Source organism: Sinocyclocheilus grahami, unplaced genomic scaffold (assembly GCF_001515645.1).
Source record: "Sinocyclocheilus grahami isolate Dianchi unplaced genomic scaffold, SAMN03320097.WGS_v1.1 scaffold40.1, whole genome shotgun sequence".
Taxonomy (NCBI): domain Eukaryota; kingdom Metazoa; phylum Chordata; class Actinopteri; order Cypriniformes; family Cyprinidae; genus Sinocyclocheilus; species Sinocyclocheilus grahami.
In genome coordinates, this window is record NW_015505219.1 from 277,972 (window position 1) to 290,010 (window position 12,039).

General features: G+C 36.5%; 1 protein-coding gene across 1 annotated transcript in view; it reads right to left on the bottom strand.

Annotated features, from left to right (window-relative positions):
* Window positions 1-4,420: 4,420 nt before the first annotated feature.
* Window positions 4,421-12,039, bottom strand: part of LOC107582029 (cytochrome c oxidase assembly protein COX15 homolog) — a 15,779-nt gene continuing 8,160 nt past the window's right edge. The window contains exons 5-9 of the mRNA XM_016267718.1: window positions 9,116-9,283; window positions 8,947-9,028; window positions 7,656-7,810; window positions 7,464-7,577; window positions 4,421-4,684 (exon numbers count right to left, since the gene is read on the bottom strand). Coding sequence (XP_016123204.1) covers window positions 4,553-4,684; window positions 7,464-7,577; window positions 7,656-7,810; window positions 8,947-9,028; window positions 9,116-9,283 — 651 coding nt within the window. The 3' untranslated portion in view covers window positions 4,421-4,552. The remainder of the gene's footprint in view (window positions 4,685-7,463; window positions 7,578-7,655; window positions 7,811-8,946; window positions 9,029-9,115; window positions 9,284-12,039) is intronic.

Sequence of the window (12,039 nt, forward strand, 5' to 3'; positions counted from 1 at the left end):
GGGGGGGGGGGGGGGGGGGGGCACTGCAGACAAGAGCCAATCATGATTTTGTCTGAGCTATGTATAAAATATAAAAATTAAATAATTTATATTTTCTAATTTTATTTGTATTATCTTATTATTTCAGTGGATAGAATAAGTAAGTTTTGGGCTAAATTCATTCCTATGATATTTAAGCCCCATTCTCGCGAGCCGCGACTCATCATGATTCTTAACTTGTCGCGATAGGCTACATGAGAGGACACTCTTTTCAAGCCTGGGTAAAAAGATTAGTCTTAAGGCGAGATTTAAAAGTATGAAGGCTGTCACTGTTCCGTCTATTGGGGGGAAGAGAGTTCCATAGGCGAGAGGCAGCAAAACTAAAAGTTCTTGCTCCCATGGTGCTTAAACTTATACGCGGCAACACAAGAGAGATCGAGTGTGAAGATCTGAGAGTGCGAGGAGGAGTATAGATGTGGAGAAGGTCAGTAAGATACGGTGGAGCAAGGTTGTGAAGTGCCTTAAATGTGAGAAGCAAAATTTAGAAGTCAACGCGATACTTTATTGTGAGCCAGTGTAAAAGTTGGAGAGCTGGAGAAATGTGCTGTATTGATGAGGTCCTTGAAAGAACACGAGCTGCTGAGTTCTGAACCAATTGGAGTTTATAGAGAAGTTTAGAAGGAAGACCAGTAAGGAGAGCATTACAATAGTCGATATGTGAGGTAACCAGTGCATGAATAAGAATTGCAGTATTATTTGTTGTGAGAGAGGGACGAAGGCGATTAATATTACTCAGGTGAAAAAACGCAGTACGCGTAATATTATTGACACGAGCTTCAAAAGAAAGTGTGCTATCCAGAATGACACCCAAACTCCTGACCTGCTGAGAAGGACAAATTGCATTATTATCGATATACACTGTAAAACAATTAGATTTAGTCAAAGTAGATATTGTACCAATAAGTAAGACCTCAGTTTTATCACTGTTGAGTTTTAGAAGTCCCAGACTAAAATGCATGTTTGAGCTGTCTCAACTGAAAATATCTTGCTCTGACATATCTTAAAATATGTCAGTATCATTGTTCTGTGTCAAGATGCACACCTGTAATGTTTTCTTCTAAGGCATTTTTGTAAAAGTTGCTTAAATATCTTAATTTAACTAAGGCCTAGTCCTGGCTTAAACTAAGCCTCGTTTGTGAAACCGGGCCCTAGTCAAAGAAGGTGGAGGAAAAGAACTAGAAGGTTTAGAAGACCGGTAGAGCTGGGTGTCGTCGCATAGCAGTGAGAATGGATACCATATTTCCTGAGAATATAGCCAAGAGGAAGTAAATAGATGATGAATAAGAGTGGGTCCAAAACAGAACCCTGAGGGACACCAGTAGTAACTGTAGATGGTCTTGATTTAAAATTTTTTAATTTGAACATACTGAGTGCGACCGGTAAGATAAGACCTAAACCAGGACCGTGGGGTGCCAGTAATCCCTATAGAAACTAACCTGTCTTGTGCGAGATCGTATCAATGGCCGCACTCAGGTCAAGAAGGACAAGCATTGTTAATAAACCAGAATCAGCTGCCAATAACAAATCATTAGTAATTTTGACAAGAGCAGTCTCTGTACTATGATGAGGACGAAAATCAGATTGTAATTGCTCAAACAATGTATTATTGGAGAGATGATTGTGAACTTGAGCTGCAACATATTTTTCCAAGATTTTAGAAATGAATGGCAAATTAGAAATTAGTCGATAATTTTCCAAATTTGATAGCTCAGTGCCTGATTTCTTTAGAATAGGGGTAATAATAGCAGTTTTAAGAGAAGACGGTACAGAACCAGAAACAAGTGAAGAGTGAATAATTTGAGTAATTAATGAAGACAGAGATGGTAGAAAGGCTTTAACTAAGCAAGTAGGCAGTGGGTCAAGCTGAGAAGTGGTAGTTTTAGATTTCCGAATATGACACAATATCTCCGCAGCAGTTGGTAAAATAAAAGTAGTAAGATTAGAGTGCACAGTCACTTGGGAGACTTGACAAATGGAATCGTAACCTAAGTTGCTGGAAAGTAAATGCTGATGAATCTTTTTAATCTTAGACTCAAAAAAAGTCATAAAACTGTTAGTTCTGTAGAACACAAATTTAACGACACTGCCGTAAAATTTTTCATTACAGAAAAAATTCATAAATCTAGTTACCTTCACTAGCTTGTTAGCGAGCATTTCTTTATGAATGAATGAATGATGCATTTATATAGCGCTTTATTGTGTATTGTTGTACAAAGAAAAGCACTTTACAATCATGTGGGGGGGGTCTCTCCTCAACCACCACCAGTGTGCAGAATCAACCTGGATGATGCGACGGTAAACAAAGGACACAAATCAGAGGTAAACCAGGGAGCAGAGAGAGTAAAAGAAACAGTTCGAGTTTTGACAGGTGCAAAAACATCCAAGATCTCAATTAGTCCATTATTATAATAGGAAACCAGAGGAGTGGTTCCACAGTGGAAAAATCAGCTTTGCAGGAGAAGCTGGCAAGTTCATCAGCAAAATTAGGCACATCAATGTTCTTAATGTTCCGGAATGTGATAGAATGATATGGGTTTAATTTGAAGACTGCCAACTGAGCACAAAAGTGCTCTTAACTCTTTGTACAGCAGTTATTGTTGTTCATTCTAAATGTATTTTTAATGTAGAATATGTGTTACATAAATACATGAAATGTAGAGCATATAAAAAAAGTGCGCGTGGCTCATCTGCCGGTCCCCTCAATGCGGTGAAGTCGTCCTGTACTCTTAGCAGAAAAACAGCCCCAAAGCATAATGTTTCCAGCTCCATGCTCGACTGTAGGGATGGTGTTCTTGGGGTCATAGTCAGCATTTCTCTCCCTCCAAACACGGCGAGTCGAGTTAATGCCAAAGAGCTCAATTTTGGTCTCATCTGACCACAGCACTTTCTCCCAAGCCTTCTCTGAATCATTTAGATGTTCTTGGCCATACTTTAAATGGGCCTGTACATGTGCCTTCTTGAGCAGGGGGACCTTACGGGCGCTGCAGGATTTCAGTCCACTGCGGCGTAGTGTGTTACCATTGGTTTGCTTGGTGACTGTGGTCCCAACTGCCTTAAGATCATTAACAAGCTCCTCCTGTGTAGTTTGGGACTGATCCCTCACCTTTCTCATGATCATCCTTACCCCATGAGGCGAGATCTTGCACGGATAAACCTACCATAAAAATGACCGACCCTTCATTTCTTTGTAAGTGGACAAACTTACAAAATCAGCAGGGGATCAAATAAATATTTTCCCCAATGTACAGCTCACGAAATCAGGCTTGTGCTGTGTGTAAGCTATTGTGCAACAATTGTACGATTGTCAAAACAAAAATGCAGTGCATGATCAAACATTTAGTTGAGATAAATATATATTTTTGGAAAATGTCAAAAAAAAATAGCCCACTCCCCTCTCACAAGTCACCTTAGAGGGGAATTCATTTTCAAAAATAAAATTCAGGCCCTGAGTAAATGTCTAAAATTCCTGATTAGAGTATCACTATAAATAATTCTACATGATAAAAAGAAGGCTTTAAAAAGATCGTTATCTGTGATCGTATCAGCAGATACTGCTTTCTGTGATCGGCCTCAAAAATCCTCATGACACAATGTGCATTCGAATAATTGATACTAATTTGATAACTTGCTTGTGTAGTGTTCTTTGCACTTCTCCGCTAAAGGTTCTGGGTTGCTTTAAGACCCAGGAGCAAGCTTCTTTTTTCTCCGCTCTCCCTGCCTGTGTGAGGAGTGTGTGCAATCAGACCCCAAACTGTAGGCACAGTAATAATTTGCATAATAAAACCGCCTAAAATCTGTTTATCAGTAACCTGTGTTATGTGTGGATCATTTCCTGAACAAACGAACAAAGTTACACTGTATTTTGGAATGCGTGTTTAATGTGGAGTCCAATTTTAGTCCAATTGTATACATGCTGGATGAAATCAAAATATGACTGGTTTGATTTCACAAAGACTAGACCATTTTGATTGGATGAACATGTTTACATAGAAATGTAAAAAGTCATATTTTAGCTTTTGTTTGATGGAAAACAAATTATAAAGTGCATGTAAAAGTACTGGATCAAGTGAAAGGAAACATTTAAAACCCTAATGACCCAAAATAGCAGAGCTGATGTGTGAACAACTGCTGCAAGAGAAATAATTTAAATCACTATAAATGTAATGTTGCTCATGACAACAAATCAAAAGTGCAATTCTTGTGTTTCAAGCTGCTTATCAGTAGTTTCAGCAAGCCATAATATACATTATATATGAAATCTGGATGAACGTCCTCATAAAATCAACAGAAAACACAGATGATAATTTTATTGATTTTAAATAAGCAGTCATACAGTAAAAAACACCCTTTTTTTGCATAAATCAAACAGGTTTAAAAAAACAAAAAACTAAATATTTCAATGTATTTCACAAAGTCTATAAGCACTTCATATAAACCCACAAGATGTAGCTCATGTGCCTAAAGCATGATTTATTCAAATATATGTTATTATAGCATGAACTCTGAATACACTTTACTTGACCACCTTTCGCAGCTCAGCCAAGACCCAGATGGCGAAGGTGAGCAGTGCCACTGATCCGGACTGATGTGTGGCTGCCAGCGGGGTGGGAACATAGAGCAGCAGGGTACTAATGCCCAAAACCACCTGAGAATTTCATCAGAAAAAAAACATTATATTACCACCATTATAGATGAAGGTTAATATCACAGCTTATACAATTTTAAAAATAGCTTTAATCCAGATAGTTCTAGCTAATACTGTGATGATATGAGTCCAATTGATATTTATTTTTCAAAATGACCCTTTTTGCCACACCTTAACACACATTAAGCCATATGTTGTAGCACTGGTCTTGTTTGTTAAAGTAAACTGATAAGTATAGCTGATAGTTAATTGTTTTTTTTTTTAACAGCGAGGTAAAAAAAAATACTGATAAAATGACAAATAGTGTGTCACTACAACACTGTGTACAGCATAGCCCATGTAAAAAAATAAATAAAAAAAGGATTCAAATAATTAACCTGCAATATTGAGTTCAATCACCATCTAAAGGATATAGTCTGCTGTAATAGTTCTCTACACCATTTACTGAAATAGTACTTTCAAATTTGCTAGAAGAAATGCACAATAATAATTATTATTATTGCAAGAATACCTAAATCTGGTGTATTTCGAAGGTAGTTTAAGTTTACATTTAAATTTAAAAAGTATACTGTGTACCAATGCTTTTTTTTATCCTTTAAAAAAGTTAAGCCATATGTTGTAGCACTGGTCTTGTTTGTTAAAGTAAACTGATAAGTATAGCTGATAGTTAATTGTTTTTTTTTTTAACAGCGAGGTAAAAAAAAATACTGATAAAATGACAAATAGTGTGTCACTACAACACTGTGTACAGCATAGCCCATGTAAAAAAATAAATAAAAAAAGGATTCAAATAATTAACCTGCAATATTGAGTTCAATCACCATCTAAAGGATATAGTCTGCTGTAATAGTTCTCTACACCATTTACTGAAATAGTACTTTCAAATTTGCTAGAAGAAATAAATGCACAATAATAATTATTATTATTGCAAGAATACCTAAATCTGGTGTATTTCGAAGGTAGTTTAAGTTTACATTTAAATTTAAAAAGTATACTGTGTACCAACGCTTTTTTTTTTAATCCTTTAAAAAATATACTGTTTTATTACAATATGACAATGTTTGTGTTAAGTTAATCATTTAATACATTTCTCATAATGTAACGACCTTTCTTACATTAAGAGTTTAAGATTTAATTACATTGAGAAAATTATGACATGAACATTTTATTACATGACTAATGTAATTCCTTTATGCAGTCAATTATGAGTAGCTTTAGAGAAAAATTCAGAGAAAAGCCTGTGCAACTGCGGTGTAATTAGTAAAAATATAAATGCCACATTGTGGTCAGTTCTCACAGAAGTTGGTACACAGTCTCGCTTTGACTATAGTGCGTTCAGAGAGCGTTTCAGAGAGTACTGAAAACATCACATTGACATAAGTATTCAGGCCCATAACTCAGTCAGTTGAAGCACCTTTGGCAGCGATTCTACCCTTTTTGGGTATGATGCCACAAGCTTTGTACTTCTGGATTTGGGGATTTTCTGTTATTTTCCTCAGCAAATCCTCTCAATCTGTGTCAGTTTGGATGGGGACTGTTGGTGAACAGCCACTCTTAGATCCCTCCAGAGATGAAGTCTGGACTCTGGCTGGGACACTCAAGAATCGTTGTTAAATCAAGCTGAGCTTGGTCCAATATGATATCTCATATTGGACATTCTGCTTTGTTCACCTTTCCTTTTAACCTTCCAGTCCCTGACGCTAAGAAACACTCGATGGGATCGCATTGTGCATAAGCTGTGCCTGGTTTCCTAGCAGACATGATGACTGGAACTCCAGTTCATCAGACCAGACGATCTTGTTTCTCACAGTCAGGCTTCAGTCTGGCCAATCTGACACAGACCTCAGATCAGTGAAGTCCTTCTGTGAGTCTCCCGTCTCCACACATGATCTCTGTATCTCAACCAGTGTGATCATCAGGTTCTTACTTCACCTCTCTTTCTATCCTTACTGCTCAGTTTGGCCGGGTGACCAGCTCTATGAAGAGTTCTGGTTGTTCCAAACATCTTCCATTAAGAATTATGGATCCCACTGTTCTCTTGGGAACCTTCAGTGAGGCAGATGTTTTTGTAGGCTTGCCCGTTTGACACAATGCTGACTCTGAGATCTGCAGGAAGTACCTGTGACCTCATGGCTTGGTTTTTGAATATGGTTGGTTTATTATATTGACAGGTTTGTGCCTTTCCAAATCATCTCAACTCCATTCAGTGTGTAGAACCATCTCAAAATGATCCAGAGAAATGGGATGCACCTAAGCTACATTTTTTAAGTATCATAGCAAAGGGTCTGAATACTTACGTCAATGTCAACGACATAACTAGCTGCTGAAATCTGATTGGCTACAGGTGTCCATATTTGTTTATTTGAAGGATATGTTAGCATTTGCACCAAAAAAGATGTCAGTTATCAATTTATTTGATCCTATGCAAGCAGAGCTATGATGATTTCTCAATCGTTGTTTCCTCAAAGCATTTCCAATGTGTCAAATTTCGTTTAGACACTGCTTTCAGTAGCTATAGGTAAAGGAGTAAAAAATGAACATCTGACCATTTAATTTATTTAGGCAGTAACTTTTCGATTTTCAGATTTTTTTTTTCAGGCATAATAAGAATAATAATAAAGACAACTAAAATCTGATCAAACACAATAGCACATTCAAGCACAATTTGGTTAATAATAATTTTAGAAGAGGAAGAAGAAGAAAATCGGTGCAAATACAAAAGGACTGGACTCCTAATGTGTGTATAGTGCTGTATATGGTGCAGTTTTAGGCTTTTTACTTGTGTATAGGCCATGGCTGTGAGACAGCCAATCGCGATCTTCGCCCGTCTGGGCAGATGGACCCGTCTGGAGAACAGGTAGAGTCCTGTGATGGCTGTCAGTGAGCCGATGCCCTGCACAAACATGAAACATCTCAGCTAAACCACATCTGCTAGAGCAGACACATTTCAGCTGACAGGAGCCGTGCTTACCAGAATGCGATGGTCAAACTGAACCGTGGTGGGATTTTCAAACACGTTCTTGATGGCTGGGGAAAAAGCCAGAAGATCATCAGGGATCCAGCGCTCGCCCATCTTTGGGAAAGAGTTATAAACCAAACCCGCATCCAGTCCAGCAACAAAGGCGCCTGTAAGAGACCATGAAAAAAAGCACTTAATTATTACACAGTCAAATTAGACCAATCAGCATTCACAAATATGTTCCTCATGTCCTGATGTATTGAGAGATACAGACTACACATCTAAGTTCAATTTAAGTTATGTAGTCTTGACAACATTTCCTCCATGTAAACAGTTCTTTATAGATACTAGTGCAGTATTACTACTAACATATTTTATAATAACATTACATGGGCGTTCATTTATTATTTATATAATTGTGTCCCATGTTATATCCTCCATGTCATAAAATAAAAATTACAGAAATGGCTGATTACTCTACAAGCGAGCAAAAGAACAATAGCCTAGTTTTCAAAACATGGACTAGAAGCTGTTTTATGTAATTATATTTATTTAATATTTGTAACAAACTCAAATTGTTTGCAATTTACATGTAATAATTAGAAACACTTTGCACTTCAATAACTCAAATGACACATCTGACATAAAACAGTTTGCATATTTACTGCTTGTATTCAATGTGTAATTTGAAGCCATTTTTGATTGGATCGTAGAAAGTGTTGCTGTTTTCTAATTGCTGTGATCATTTTGAGTGAGAGGCTACTGAGGAGGAAAGATTGAACTCATTTGTGACCCTGCAGCACAAAAGCAGTGTTAAGTCGCTGGGGGATATTTGTAGCAATAGCCAACAATACATTGTATGGGTCAAAATTATTGATTTTTCTTTTTATGCCAAAAATCATTAGGATATTAAGTAAAGATCATGTTCCATGAAGATATTTTGTAAATTTCCTACCGTAAATATATCAAAACTTAATTTTTTATTAGTAATATGCATTGCTAAGAACTTCATTTGAACAACTTTAAAGATGATTTTCTCAATATTTAGATTTTTTTTGCACCCTCAGATTCCAGATTTTCAAATAGTTGTATCTCAGCCAGATATTGTCTGATCCTAACAAACCATACATCAATGGAAAGCTTATTTATTCAGATTTTAATCAGCAAAAAAAATGACCCCTGTGACTGGTTTTGTGGTCCAGGGTCACATTTGTCCTCTGGACAACCCCTGTGCATATGGTTTTAAAATAATAATTTATAATAAAACTGCAACACACAAGTCATGTCATGCATTTTCTCATACCAGAGAGAGCCGTGAGGAAGACCAGACCGCCCGTAACTTTGGCAAACCTCCTTAACTGCAGCAAATTCCTGCTGTCAGGAATCTACAGTGGAGCAGAGACGACAGTATGATCTGTAACGCATCCAAACCTCCTGAAACAGCAGCAGGCAGAGCTGAAATCACAGCTTACCTTGTTGGCAGGCAGCATGAGAGTGAGTCCCGTCCAGAGACTGGAGCAGTACAGCAGCAGAGCGGAGCCCAGATGAGCCGCCAGCCTGTACTGACTGACACGGGGAATGTCGTGCGATTCGGTTTTCTCCTCCAGACCGCTCTTCACCATGTACCATCCCAGAAGACCCTGAGCAGGTGCATCCATTAACAGATCTTAATTACACAACACAATCTGAACTAACTGAAACTAATGACAGGATGGGGGGTTGTAAAGAAGTAGTTCTATATATCAAGACAAGTTGTATATACTAAATGAAATGGAAGAAACTTTAAAGAAACCTAAGTACTCTAATGGTGACGACTTTAAACATAACTTTTACAACAAAAAATCATCAAAAATACTACAAATAGTTTAAACATCTATTAATTATGAATGACAAACATATTTGGAATATGTCTCCATGCCTTAACCATAAAAAAATATTCAAGTGCATCATCAATGACCACACTGAGCAGCTCAGCAGTCTATTAGTTCACCAGCATTAAACTCAACACTGTAAGTTCTTGATGTTTAATATTTTAAGTTGCTCATACTAAATGGACAAAAAGGGCTTTATTTATATTTATATTTTTACTTTTACTTTTAAGTAAGCACTAATAATAATTCATAAATATAGCTGCAAGCAGCAATTAAGGGGCCAAGCACAACAGAGGTAAAATGAAGAGCTAATGAGCTGTCTTTAATTGCTCAGTAAAGACCAATGGCCTGTAGCACGAAGCGAGATGAACAAACTCAGAGTTTCAGAGTAGGTTTAGAGTTGACAAAACCAAACAAAGCCAACCTGGTTTAGATCAGGATCAGCGGGCTCATAAAGCTTGATATAGACGTTCTCTGTCAACTCAGAGTTTGAACCAGTTTGTGATTTTAAAAAAAAAGCATGACACGTGCCGCTTTGATTTTCATTTCTCGCGAGAGTCAGCGCAATTCACTTCTCTGCCGAAGATTAAGAGATGTCGTTATTAAAAATAAATTTAAATGCATTTACAAGGCAGGAATAAACACTTCTGCTGCAGCAAAAGTTTGGCAGCAGAAAGAAAATATATGACAATGCAAATAAATCAACTGAATTTAATTATTTATATAGTTTCACTAGAGCTCAAAAGGAAAACATGTAAGTTTAGTCATTTTAAAAGTTGGATATACTGTATTAAAGCTTATCTTTATGTATCTATATATTTAATTTAATTTAAATGCAAAGCTTAAAATCAATTGCCACTTCATATAATAATGATATGAATATATTATATGAATTATAAACAATTATAATTAATATAATATAAACGGTAACACTTTTCAATAAGGTTCCATTAGTTAATGTTATATAATATATTAACTAACATGAACAAATAATGAACAATACCTTTATTATAGTATTTATTCGTCTTTGTTAATGTTAGTTAATGAAAATACAGTTGTTCATTGTTAGTTCTTGTTAATTCACAGTGCATTAACTAATGTTAACAAGCACAACTTTTGATTTCAATAATGCATTAGTAAATGTTGAAATTAACATGAGCTAAGATTAATAAAGGATGTAGAAGTATTGTTCATGCTTTGTTCATGTTAACTAAAATGGTTAACTAATGTTAACTAATGAACCTTATTGTAAAGTGTTACCATATAAACATAATAAATATGTAGCCGCATAAGTCTGGCAATTTTGTCTCTAAAATTCCAACTGCTATAATTTGGAGCGAGAGATACGGGGGAGTGGCTTCATTGCATCAGATATATGTTACTTTGCTCACAGCTGATTGGTCCAGTTTGGGTTTGCGATCTCTAACCCAGAATAAAACCAGCTCCGGAGCAGGGTAGCAGTGTGGCTTAAGTTACAGATAAAGTTATAGTTAAAATTAGATATTGTTCGATTCAGCATGCCGTTTCAAATCTAACGAAACCAATCGTATGATTTTTGGCCAAATTGGTCAGAAGGTATAAGCAGAAATGTCAATATTTTATATCTTTTGACCAGTAGGTGGTGCTGTGCCGAAACTACTTATGTGCCCTCAGGTCATGCTTGTTATAACACTTACCAAGTTTGGTGAGAATCTGCTAAAGCATTGTGGAGATATAGCATCATGTCCTTTTTTGCACAAACTTTGTTAAATTCGTTAGCATGTTTTATGAAATTGATTTGGTATATCAAAAAGCTTTTGATAACTTTTTGCCAGAAAGCTCTGAAGATGATCTGAGCAAATTTTGGTGAAAATTTGACAAACCGTCTAAGACCAGTTAGAAAAAGTAGTTATTTAGGAAAATTCTAAATTCAACTCAGATTCGCTAGGTTAATGTCGAGACTGTCGTCTATCCATAACAATGCGTTAAGGCGTTTGCAAAATACAGCATTTTACTACATACAGCGGGTAAAATAAGTATTGAACACATCACCATATTTCCCAGTAAATATATTTCTAAAGGTGCTGTTGGCATGAAATGTTCACCAGATGTTGGCAACAACCCAAGTAATCCATACATACAAAGAAAACAATACAAATAAATTCAGAAATTAAGTTCTGTGTAATAAAATGGAATGACGCAGGGAAAAAGTATTGAACTACTGAAATGTATTTAATACTTCGTACAAAAGCCTTTGTTGGTAATGACAGCTTCATGACGCCTCCTGTAGGAGAAACTAGTCGCATGCATTGCTCAGGTGTGATTTTGGCCCATTCTTCCACAGTGCCTTCATGAAGGTTCTGTGGGCCTCTTCTGTGAACTCTGCCCTTTAGTTCTTATTTTCTATTCACGTCAGGTGATTGGCTGGGCCATTCTAGCAACTTTGTTTTCTTTCTCTAAAACCAATCGAGTTTCCTTGGCTGTGTTTGGCATCATTAGGGCCTTTCGCACCGCTTTAGTTCCAGAACTAAATGTACGGTACTAAA